Raw genomic sequence first — 12,932 nt, 5'->3', positions numbered from 1 at the left:
TGAATAGCTTTCAATGGTTTCACTGCAACTGCTCTCCTGCTAAACTCTCTTGACTGACTCTGACTCTCATCAGTTGCAAATTGCTCCTCAAAGATCTGTATCTATGTAACTTCTAAGTTTTGGTTTTGTATTTTGGGCCCACTTAAAAATTGCTAGTATTATAGTTTTTAAGACTAAATTATGTTTAATACTTAATTAAGATACCAATCCGGTATGTTTTAAGATGCATAAAAATACTTTGAATACTACTACTACTACTACTACTTCTACTACTACTATGAATATGGAAATATTGTTAATTTGAAAAGTTGAACCACTGGAAACAAGGTGCATCCTATTTCACTGAAAAGTCCATTTTCACTGTGTGGTGTTGGAGGCAATATATACATTTATATTTAGAAGGATTGGCATCCAAACAAAATTCCTTCTCATATACTATATCTATATATATATATATATATATATATATAGATATATACACACACATGGCTTCAACTCAGATTTCGGTTGAGCACAGAGAAACTTTCCCCTTCAGCGGATCAATTTGAAAACAGCATTTTAGTATTTAGTATTTAGCATTTAGCATTTAGAACTCTGCACATCGATCATTATGTGACAGTGAGACAGCCAAGTGAAGTAACAATAAGCAAACACATTACCGAATACAGTGATAGACCATCTGATATGTTTTAAAGCAGTTCTTAGACCTCCTCCAACAGGATGGATCAGGGCTGTTGATGAACTGGGTGCCCTTGGCCAAAGTGTTTCCCAGTATTTATTTTGAAGCATTTATTTTCTGAAGCAGAACAATAGACAGATCAACAGGAGCATTAACTATTGAAAATAAACACATTCGATCGAGGAGAGATGATGCAAAAACAGATACACAAATAAACAACAAAGCATTACGTTCAAGACTCTATCCTATCCACATGATTAATTCATGACTTTTCCATTTGACTGTGCTTGTCAGTGCACAATCTATCTGCTTTAGTCTGTCTTGCTGTGTCTCCACATCCCTCCTCCTCTCTGTCTCCCTCCCTCTCTCTGCCCTTTCTGCCGATAGCTTAGGGAGCAATGCCCCAACTGGACAGCAGGTGTGCTCTTAAGCACTGCAGCATGCAACCCACTGCAGTGCTGCCATGTGTGTGTGTGTAAGAGACTGTGTGTGTGTGTGTGTGTGTGTATGCGTCAGCAGCTGGGACAGCCTGGCGTGCCTGCCAGCTTGGCCACTGCTGCTCCTGCCACTCCGCTGAAGGAGAGGGGGGAGAGAGAGAACGCTGGAGGAGTGGAGGGAGAAAGAGAGCAAAGGGGGACAGAGAGGCAGAGGGAGAACGAGGGAGAGAGAGAGAGAGAGGAGTCCAGGCCCAAATAAAGCCATGGGGGCTGGGGCTGGGCTGGGCCCCCCTTTGCTATAAATACGCTGGCCGCCTGGAGGTTCGGGTTTGGTTGCTGGGGCTTGGGACCAGCGACCACCACTGCTGCTGCTGCTGCTGCCTTCCTCAGGGGAGTCTCCTGCGCATACTCATCATCCTCATCCTGGTCATCAGTGTTTTGGGCATCCAAGATGCCTCGAGTGGACGCAGACCTCAAGCTGGACTTTAAGGATGTCCTCTTCAGACCCAAGAGGAGCAGCCTTAAGAGCCGCTCAGAGGTTGGTGCAGTTAATTACTTGTGCTCTGATAATGTAATCCAAGTATTACATCTAGAGTTAAATCAAATCACAGTACTTCTCTGGAGGAGTGTAATCTGTTTACTTTTGCATTCAGGAAGTACACTTGCTTACGCCTCTATGATGAGTGACGCAATAGAGACATGTTAACTATTTATACATGGGGGTGGAGGGGTGGAGGGGTGGGGGCAACATTCTGGGGCCTTCTAACCCTGTTTGCTGCTCTCATATCACCGTTACTGATGAAAAGATGTCTCAGTATAGCTGAAGTGTAATTTAGCTCAGTGTAATTCTATATTGTGTCTCCTTATTGTCTTGTCTTATATAAGCCAGCAGGTGTACGCTACCTTTGTATTGTGGTGAGAGAGGAAAAAAGCCATTCTGCATGAACATGTAACAGTGGAGTGACCTTCTTAAAGGACAGAAAACAAGGCCAGCCTGCACCAGACTACAGCTATAAACAATAACTGACTACGAACAAAGAAAACATCACAAGAAAATGTAGATAGTCAGAGATGAAAAAGAAGTTTTTAACCAGAAAAGACTTGATTTAGTGTATTATTGTCATTTAAAGCGGGTTAACGAGGCCACACTGTGTCCAGCAGCCACTGACTTGGCTCTCCGAGACAAAACAATCCTCTCCTTGTTTATCCTTATAGCTTCCTCGACTTAGCTCTGTGTCACTAGATCAGGGACTGGTACCGACCCAAGATCTCGACACTGGTGTGGTGGCACTAGATCCGGGGTGGAAGGTGGAAGTGTGTGGGGGTTGGCTTTTGAGTGGTGGCAGGCAACATGAGACACTGGAGACTTCTGAGAAAACGTATTTAAAAATAGTACTGTGTGTGGTACAGTCAACCGGAGCACATTCCATACAACACCACACAGATATCATGGATAACACCAGGTACTCCAGCATGCACTGAGCTTCTAATGAGTGTAAATACCAATTCTATATGTTATCTCATTTGTTGAATATCTCACCTCATTCTTTACATTATATCAAATCATCTTCTCCTACTGTGACTTATTTTATTCAAAAGATTTGAGCTACAATAATAAGGTACAGTGGACACCCTAATGAAAATACCTAAAAGAACTAAAATAATTTCAGATGTCTATAGTTTACACAAGATGATTCATTGCAGAGTGCCAGTACTGCAGCCAAATCTAACGGTCCATGCACTCAGAAATCATCCATCTGCTGACATTCTGCCTGCTCCTGTTTGAATTATTGCTGCCTTTAACACGAGCAGAAAGTTAACCTGCCAAAGCTAAGCTTAGCAGACATCCACAAAATTGTTTTCAGCAGAGGCGAGGGGTATATGAACACCATGGAGGATAAACTGCTTCAGTAACACAAGACTATGTACATGGTGGTCTGTTATCAGGCACAGATGCACCACTGAGCAGAAACATATCCCTTCCATCTTGACGAAAGATGGAAGGGATGGCACCACTGGAGTCAACAAAAACACCGGCTACATGTCAAACGATAGAAGATGTAAATATATTTAGACCCTTCATTTTGTATGGATAAACATCTGTATCAGCTAAGCCACATGTTTTGCGACTCTAACCCCAGAGTGAATCTGTAAAAGCAGTAAATATCCGCCACATCCAGAGGTAACACAAACTGACACCTGATGAATGCCTTCTGGCATATGTTACTTTAACTGGCTGAGTTCATGTGTCATACTTTGTCATAATTTACTGGTGACTAGACTGGAACATCCTGCTGAGTCAGTGTTGCTGTCTACTGAAAGAAAAGGCCTGTATCGATTCGCTGCAGCAAGAAAATGGATACGCATGACTGGATGCTCCTCCCTCCTCATCCATCCCATCTTTCACCGCTTTCCTCTTTCCCCCGCCCATTATGAGTTATAGTCTGATTAATATGCTGTGTGCTCTGAAGGTTATGGCACACTTTCTACTGTTAGCTGAATTACTTTTGCATACATGCCTTGGCTCTACTCAACAAAAGCATTCAGCACTATGAAGCTGTTGGATTTAACTCTATAGGGAGTCATTTTTTCAAGGCTTGAAATGAGTTTTAAACAAATTTTACTCTATTTTTATTTTCTATTTAATTTGTATGAGGAAAAACGTGTTATATACATTGTAACATCTGTAAACTCCACCCACACTTAGAAGCTAACAGTTATCAAATCATAGTAACTCATTGGAATAAGAATTATTTAGAGCTGAAGGAATCTTAGCTATGACTTGTATCATGACAACAGACAAATACTTTCCTGTAAAAGGAGCAGCCAGTGTGACACAATGAGCACCGCTTGTTTCATGTAGCTTATCGCATTACAGGCGGCAGCACTGACTAAGCTAACCATTGGGTCTAAATGATTCAGTGCATCCCCATTATGACCACACAGACTCAGAACATGAGCCCCATGAGCTGAAAATCTGCAGTGTCAGTTTGTGAAGAAACTTAATTCATCAGTCACATTAGAAAATCTATGGAAGCCCTGGAAGGCAAGGTCATTTTTTATTCTTTTTTGCAAGGATAATTTTTCCAAGTTTTTTTTTTCATCTGTACAAACACCTCCAAGAGGCAAGTTATTTTTTTCTGGGAAAAAAAAAAAAATCACTTCCCTTCCAGAGCTTCCATTCAAACCAGAGCATGTTCATAGAACAAGTTTCCAGACTAACTCGTCCCCTCGCCCACAGGTGGACCTTCAGAGGACCTTCACATTCCGCAACTCCAAACAGACCTACACTGGTATCCCCATCATCGCTGCCAACATGGACACCACAGGAACGTTTGAGATGGCACAGGTCCTCAGCAAAGTGAGTTAACACAACTGAATGACTGAAAAATAAATAACAGCGTCATTGTGTTTGTGCATTTGTCAGTGTGTCCTCGCCAAGATCTGTGTGTGTGTGTGTGTGTGTGTGTGTGTGTGTGTGTGTGTGTGTGTGTGTGTGTGTGTGTGTGTGTGTGTGTGCGTGTGTCCTACCACTGAGATTTCTGTGTTAAGTATTTGACATAGGATCACAAAACAAAAGCCAGATTGCAGTGGGGAGCCTTGGGAAAAACATGAATTATCAACCTTGTCCTAGAAGCAGTAAGACATCTGCTTGCTTTGTTTTCTTTTGTAACACTGCTGGATGACTTGGACATCAAAGTGTGTGTGTAATCTTTATTTCAAAAGTCTGAAATTAAGTGAATGATTTAGTGCTCCTCATGACAGCCATTTTTTTCTTTTGTTTGAATGTGGCGCCAGTTGAAACCATGATGACTTATATAGGAAGAAATATCACAAATAATGACATGATGAAATTTGCTTCAACTTGTGGCGCCGAGTCGCTAACAATATCTAAGGAGTTTCTGTATTTCCTCTCTGGGTGTCTGTCTCTCTCTGTAGCACACGCTCTTCACAGCCATTCATAAACACTACTCTGTAGAAGACTGGAAAAACTTTGCTGCTAATCATCCAGAATGCTTAGAGGTAAGATCGCCAATGTTTGCCCTTTTTTTTTTTTTTTTTTAAGTAGCTTGCTCCTCATTACCAACAGTTACATGATTACACATATTTTATTTATAAGGATCTCCTTGCCCAAAAGATAATTCTCACTCCTCCTCACAGCATTTAGCTGCTAGCTCAGGCAGTGGCAAAGCAGATCTGGAGAAGCTGTGTGCCATCCTGGAAGCCGTCCCTGCCCTCAAGTACATCTGTCTGGATGTGGCCAACGGCTACTCCGAGTACTTTGTGGAGTTTGTTAAGACGGTCAGAGGGAAGTTCCCCAAACACACCATCATGGTAAGAGAGACAGTGCACCGCCTTGTCTGGCAGTCCTGGCTAATGGGATGTTATGTATCCAAGACTGTTTGTCAATCTTAATGCGCTCTGCCTTGCAGGCTGGTAACGTGGTAACAGGGGAGATGGTGGAAGAGCTCATCCTCTCCGGAGCTGACATCATCAAAGTGGGCATCGGTCCAGGTGGGTGGCCGAGTCTGAAGAGTGCGTTGTCTCTTAAGTCAACGCACAACTACACTAAGTGGCTGGGACTGAGGCGAGAGATGATTCAGAAACACAGAGACATGCTGTTTAAGTAATCTCCTCCTACTTGAGCCTCCTACTATCTATACATTTCAGAATCACTGACTGCATTCTACCCTTGCAGGATTTCAGTTACAGCTCTCAGGTTGCTGTAGAGAGAGTAGAACAAAGTACTTAGCCTTTGTTAAAGCAGCAGAATAGATTTAATAAACCATTTTAAAATGACTCAGTGTCCCAGTGAGTACCAGCTAAATCTCCTCATGGACTGGCATTTACATACTTCTATTAAACGGCTTGTTCTACAGGAGGCAGACGGTGTTTCAGATCATCTGGTGCTGTGTTTTTGCCTCGTGTCTATATAATGGCTGCCTGACTTGAGAGCACCAGATTTGAAAGGTAGCAGGATCGTGTACAGACAGCAGCGTCGGTCACACGCAGATGGGGATAGTTACATGAAGATGGACTTTTCTAATGTGTGCGCTGTGAACTGTGTGTTGCAGGTTCTGTGTGCACGACAAGGATCAAGACAGGAGTGGGCTACCCACAACTCAGTGCTGTTATCGAATGCGCAGACTCAGCCCATGGACTCAAAGGACACATTATCTCTGTAAGTCCCATATGAAGGTACAGAAAATAACAAGAGGAAGCCAGACTTACTGTAGTACTGTAGTTGTGTAGAGTACGTAGTATATGTGTACTGTACTTGGTGAAATGATCTTATTCTGCTGGTGGACAGGAGTTTCTGCTTCTGTGGGCATCAGTCCAACAAAAATGTCATTAACTATGGTTAGGAAGGAAAAAAGGTAAGGAAAAAAGCAGAGGTTAGATCATGGATGTATTGGCAAAATATCTGTGCATCCTATCAATGTAGAAGATATAGGGTAGTAACAAACAAATGTTAACCAAGGACCCTGACATAGAGAAGTTTATCTGCTGAAGTTACACTACAGAAAGTCAGTGAACTGTAGCTAATTTTAAGGTCATTTTGCAGGAGTCTGGAAATGCAATAGTTTCCAATTTTGATAATAATAATAACACTGCGATGCCGCCAGTAGGGGGCATCCTCAGTCTTCCAAAGCTGGTTGACTAAACACTGAAGAAACTTTACTTTTGACCTCGTGTGAGAGCATATGACTCATGTGTATTTTTGGCCTGTTCAGGATGGTGGCTGCAGTTGCCCAGGAGATGTAGCTAAGGCCTTTGGTAAGACCAGTTTTTGTTGTTTCCACTTAATGTCTCAGATTCAATGTTAGAAATGTAACCACCTCGTCTTCTCTTTGCCTTTGCTCCTCAGGTGCCGGGGCTGACTTTGTGATGATGGGAGGAATGCTCGCAGGTCACGACCAGTGCACCGGAGAGGTCATCGAGAAGAACGGCAAGAAATACAAGCTCTTCTACGGCATGAGCTCCGACACAGCCATGAAGAAATATGTGGGTGGAGTTGCTGAGTACAGGTGAGAGACTCAGGTTTCATAAACAGAATTGTACTCACTGGCTGGAGTTCTGAGTTCTGTTTTAACTAAAAAAAAAAAAACTTCTTTCTTTATCTCCTTGGCTGTCAGGGCGTCTGAGGGGAGGACAGTGGAGGTTCCCTACAGGGGGGATGTGGAGAACACCATCCGTGACGTGCTGGGGGGACTACGCTCCACCTGCACCTATGTGGGCGCTGCCAAGCTCAAAGAGCTGGGCCGGCGAACCACCTTTATTCGCGTCACACAACAGTCAAGCCAAATGTTCGCTTAGTGGGGTGGACATGCTTGCGCACGCGCACAAGCACGCACACACACACACACACACACACACACACACACACACACACACACACACACACACACACGCACACACACACACACACACACACACACACAATCACCCAACCTGTTTCTCTCAGGATATCTGCTGTCAGAAAGCTGTTAGTTTCCTGCAGATTGTGATTGAAAACGACTCAGAAGTTTGACTTGAAACATTCTCGCCGAGGCATCACAGCGCTCCAGTCGACTTAATCCTACAGCGAGTGCGTTTACATGCTTCCAGACATGATAATAGGCTACTGATTTCATTTTTGAATGGGCAATGTGCAAATGCCATGCTCCAGTTATAAGCAGTCTGGATAAATCCTTCCCAGTTCTGGGAAATGGGAATAAGAGAGCCGGAATACTGAAGCATGTGTACTTCAGATCTAATCTTTCTAAACACTCTTTTAACTTGTGTATTTCTACATAAACAGTACATCAAAATTGTGAGCTACGTGAAACACATTGCATGTAAACACACTCAGCAGGGGGAGTCTGATACTCCTGCTCAGAACATTTGGTTGGACTGAAGGCGAAAAAAATCAATATGCAAAATCCAGAGACGTCGCCCTTTAACTGTCACTGGACAAATCATGTCGCAATAAACTGCATGCAGAACCGTCTGCTAATCTCCTCACTGGTGTTGATCATTCTGTGAAGCTTCTCCATAGTGTGCAAATCATATATCATAACGACATACAGCTTAATGGCGTATCTTACTTTTCACGATGTGTGTTTTTGTGTCTGTGTGCGTGTGTTTTAGGTTTGTTTGGACAGTTCCACTGAGCCAGGTGAACATGAAGAAGACAAGATCTATGTATTCCAAATGGCTTACTCTGCTGTGTGTGTGTGTGTGTGTGTGTGTGTGTGTGTGTGTGTGTAAAACAGCCACATCTGAGTCTCCTTCATTGATTCCACTGCACCTGACATTTAAAATCAAGGACGACTCAAGATGTGTGCCCTCAACCTCAGAGGGGTTCTCTCTACTTACCCTCTACTCTAAGTAAGCAACTTCAGGGAAAGGTCATGTAAAGCAACGACACAACTGAACACCATAAAACGAAAACTCCAACCACGAAATACAAACCGGACTTTATACAACACGCTTTCATTGTTATTGCAACAAAGACAGAAGATGGAGGTAATAAAACCAAAAAAAATCAGCAGATGATCAGTGTGTCTCCTCTCTCTGGACTATAAACTCCACATCTCTCTGCAGGGCAAACAATTAGAAATGCTCCAAACACAAACCAATCTGAATTATTCCTGCTGGTATATACAGCCTGGTGTTTACATATCCGCTGGGATCATTTTCAAATTACATTCTGCCTATGGCTACAACATCAGCCTTAAAAATCTGATTTCAAATCCATATCTCTATGATTTCATTACTGGAGTGGAAAATGACTGGTTTTCTTGGAGCTTTTCAGAAGTATAAAACACAGATGTGCCGTTTTCTTGCACTCAAGTGACCAATATATCCTCAACCAGGCCAGGAGTTTTATTTTGTCACCACGAAATTGTGAATACGTAATTGCATATGTGAGAGCAACACAGAATTTCCATGAAATTTGAGCTTTTTCAGCCATTGTTGCCCTCAAAGTCGAGAGTAGAGTGGCAGTGTGTCATGCAGCCTGTGATACACTAGAGGGGGCTATTGCGCTCAGCTAAGAGAAATGGAGGATATCGTTAATGAGAGGTGAGACAGGGTTGTATCCATATCGAAATGTGGTGCTGTGAAAGGGCATGTCGGGTGCGTTTGCCTGTGTTGGTATTCAAAGAAAGACACAGTTGCCCATTTATTCCAGATATGTCAAGGTTTCATTTTCTTTTTCAAAGAGGTGCATTTGTACAGTTGTCAAATACATACACCAACAGGGTTTCTCCATTGCTATAGAGGAAAGGGGTGGTGAGACACAGGGACTTGGTGAGTACAATATAGTACAAACAAGTTGGCTGGGAACTGCTGCAGCTCACCGCAGGCCAGACTGTCCATGCAGGTCTGTGCTGATGTCCAGTTCTCTGCCACCATCCCATCGGCCAGTAAGTTTCAGTTCGGTACTTGGTGTTAAGGGTTAGCAGAGAAACATCGAGACAGCCTGGTTGCTAGCCTCAGGGCTGAATGTTCAAAACAGGGGGAGGAATCAACTGAGCCACAGCTGACAGATAAGCTCCACCCCCTCCTTGGCAGTGGGCAGGGTCAGAGGTCACGAAGCGTACAGCCTGTTCCCTGCTGAAGTGTTTGTTGCCTTGCACAGAGAGGCAGACTAAAGACGTTCAGTACACTGAAGAGAAATCCAAGCCATCTCCAGCATAATACACATAATATCATAATAATAATAATTCATAGTTAATTGTCAATAATGACATTAGTTAATCATATCAAATTATATGTAATAAATTTACATATCTTATAACCCATATCAAACAGCCCACTATGTAAATTGATTGGGGTGAAACTAAACTGTTAAGTGGGCCTCTACAAGTTTTTTTTTTTTTTTTCTTTCTGCCTGAGTTGGTTATCCAGCGCTATGGACATTGACGAGACATCATACAAAAAAGAAAAAAAAAAAAAGAATGAAAAAAAAAAGGAATCCTGATCGAATTCTGTTCACTTTTAAAACACAACAAAGTGCCAAAAACACATCCTTTTTGCAAAATGAAAGTACAAACATCAAGAAACAAAGAGCACACATGCCTTTTTTTCTGATCGAAAAGTCAAAGCTCACACACCAACATTCATTTTATTTGTCAAGTTGTGCAAGAAGCCAATTAAAAAAAAAAAAAAAGAAAAAGACATTAGCAGTGTTCCTCCAGTGAGGAAACTTGTCATAAAAACTCAACAATGACACATTCTCTACATAGTTTTAAGTCCCCTGACATTATATTGAGTGCTACAAGGAGACCAAAAACAGAAAAAGCTCCTGCACCAAGGAAAATGCAAAAAAAAAAAAAAAAAAAAAAAAAAAAAAAAAAAAAGCAAAGGTTTGTACGCACCGTTTTCACACCGCAACCAAACCAAGCTGTGCCAAGTTCCTGACAAACATATCTGCCAAATTAGAACTGAAAAATGTGAACAAAACAAAACCTAATTAACAGCACAGCCTGGTCGGTGTAAGTGTGGAAAAGACTCCAAACAAACCCGACACAACAAAAGAAGGGATGCATTCCATGAGAAAAGGTTTTCCTAGTAGAAAAGAACCAAGGAATCACCTAACACCTCGGCCCGTTGGACCCAAGAACGCGCCGGGCGCCAAGCGAGATGGAGCACAGACAGATAAACACAAGGTTACGGCAAGGTGATGTGCAAAAACTTAAACTGAGCCATCTCTCTGTTTTCATCCTTATTCACCCACTTTTTTTTTTTCACTCTCATTCTCTCTGTCTGTTTTGAATGAATGTTACCCCTAGGGAAGGTATCGGTCTGAGACAGAGGGGTTAGACCAAGCCCATCCTAGGATTAGAAAGTGCTGAAACATTATCAAGTCTTTTACATCTACTTACATGTGCATCTCTGTTGGTTGGTAGTTTTTTTTTTTTTCTTTTTTGGTTTTTCTTTTTTTTACAAAAAGTGGTCCCCACTAGCAATGAGGTTTCTTTTTTTCTGTGGGTCTCACCGTGAACCGTCGAGGGTCAGGGTTTATGATCTCACAGACAATTAGAGGAGAAAACACTCCGTTACACACATACACACACACACACACACACACACACGTACACTCAAACCCTAACACACTCATACACACTTGAACACCTGGTGTACATAAGCACAGATACTACACACATGACACATGGTGCAGACACACACACACACACACACACACACACACATACACACACACAAAAGAGACATGTCACAGTCTCACACACACTCAAATTTAGGAAGGCCGCAACGACAGAAGGGAAAGAGAGGTACAGACAAACTCTCCATTGGTTTTGTTTCTGTTCACAAACATCCTGACTTGTTTTAACAGATGTGACACACACATCAGCAGACAGTAAAATACACAAGCCTTTAACAAGGATGAGACACTGGAGACTATGCTACATACACTTGGCACAGCAAAGGGGGGGTAGGGACAAAATCTAAGTATTGCACATTGTGGTACATTTCGGGGGGGGGGGGGCAAAAAGTTCAACTTGGGGTCATCTTAACAAAATTAAAACTACACCAAACCCTCAAAGGTTGTTGCTGTGAGGTGCCGTTCCCTCTCCTGCATTCAGAACGTGTTTACATGTCAGATTGCTTTGTTTCAACGTCTATTATTAAGCATGCATTTCCACTTAACTTCTATAAACACGACGACCTGTATAAGCTAGTAGCGAAAAGGAGACCGAATATCAAAAGATGATGTTATGAGGGGAATAGACAGTCCAGGCCAGCCCTGCTGTATCCAGGCCAGGCCACACTGAAAGGTAGCTAACGGTTGTTGAGGGTTAATCGATTGCTTCGCCTCAGGAGGAGGTGCTTGTGAGGCTGGCTGGCTATGACTGGGTACCTGAAACAAAGTTAGCGAGGTCACTACGGGAGTCATGGCAACAAGGCAGGCCTGGGCCGAGTCAAGATGTCTGCTGGTTACTTCAGGTGCATGTGACACGTGACATTAGCTCACCTCCAGCGTAACAACAGAGTTTCTGACTCCGACCGGTTGGGACAGAGGAGGTTCTGGGGGTTGTGATCAGTTACTGCATATATGAGACGCTTCCCTGAAAACTAGCAACTGCTGTTGCAAACTGCAATTTCTAAAGAACTTAACTTTATGATTAAGGGAAATAGAGTTAGCTGAAACTAACAGGTTTATTTGCTTCTAAAAAAAATTTCCTTTATATGACAAAATTGTGTTTTCACTTGGGGCAGAAAGGAGGAGTTTTTGGTTGTAATGCTAGAGGATTATTATTGTTTATTGCAGAGAATTTGAGTGGAATTACGTGTGTGTGTGTGTGTGTGTGTATGTGTGTTTGTGTGTGTGTGAGGAGAGTGCCTGAATATTGTCATACTATTGCTTTCTTAAGTAACCAAAGCAACGATAGCATCACTTGGCTTTGGCTCAATGTCTTTTTTTTTCTTAATATTTTTTTTTGTTTGTTTTACCTGACTGACAGTAAAAGTTTTGATGGTTTGAGTGGCTGACAGATTTGTTTAGATGTTGTTGTGACTTTGCTTTTTTCATTTGTTGGGACGGGGGCTGGACAAGAAAAAAAAAAGAAAAAAAAAAGGACAAGTACTTACATTTACAAAACACACACACACATACAGAATGCAAAACACACACACACACACACACACACATACTTCTATTTTTTACTAATAATAATCATGATGTTTCAATAGGAAAAGGAAGAAATGAAAATGCACTACTGTGGTGATGTTGATCTGAGAAACCCTGTTTTATTATAAAAAAATAAAGCATTTTCAAATCTCACATGGGGTCTACTCATTCACTCACC

General features: G+C 42.2%; 1 protein-coding gene across 1 annotated transcript; it reads left to right on the top strand.

The window, feature by feature from the left end:
• The first annotated feature begins 1,409 nt into the window (after window positions 1-1,409).
• gmpr (guanosine monophosphate reductase) lies at window positions 1,410-10,074 on the top strand. The gene is made up of 9 exons (XM_022746930.1): window positions 1,410-1,654; window positions 4,358-4,477; window positions 5,056-5,139; window positions 5,278-5,451; window positions 5,550-5,631; window positions 6,192-6,298; window positions 6,852-6,894; window positions 6,986-7,145; window positions 7,254-10,074. The coding sequence occupies exons 1-9, from the start codon at window positions 1,568-1,570 to the stop codon at window positions 7,432-7,434; spliced, it is 1,038 nt and encodes a 345-aa protein (XP_022602651.1). The 5' UTR covers window positions 1,410-1,567; the 3' UTR covers window positions 7,435-10,074.
• Window positions 10,075-12,932: the final 2,858 nt, after the last annotated feature.

Source organism: Seriola dumerili, unplaced genomic scaffold, assembly GCF_002260705.1.
Source record: "Seriola dumerili isolate Sdu_G_001 unplaced genomic scaffold, Sdu_1.0 BDQW01000110.1, whole genome shotgun sequence".
In the NCBI taxonomy this organism is placed as follows: Eukaryota; Metazoa; Chordata; class Actinopteri; order Carangiformes; family Carangidae; genus Seriola; species Seriola dumerili.
The sequence above is the reverse complement of the archived record's forward strand: the minus strand, read 5'-3'. Positions and strand labels throughout refer to the sequence as shown.

Bases quoted from the DNA above. Each gene is read 5' to 3' on its own strand.
- gmpr (XM_022746930.1), top strand. From the start codon at position 1,568: ATGCCTCGAGTGGACGCAGACCTCAAGCTGGACTTTAAGGATGTCCTC. The intron at 6,299-6,851 runs GTAAGTCCCATA...TGGCCTGTTCAG, and splicing joins TCAAAGGACACATTATCTCT to GATGGTGGCTGCAGTTGCCC. The intron at 6,895-6,985 runs GTAAGACCAGTT...TTTGCTCCTCAG, and splicing joins AGATGTAGCTAAGGCCTTTG to GTGCCGGGGCTGACTTTGTG.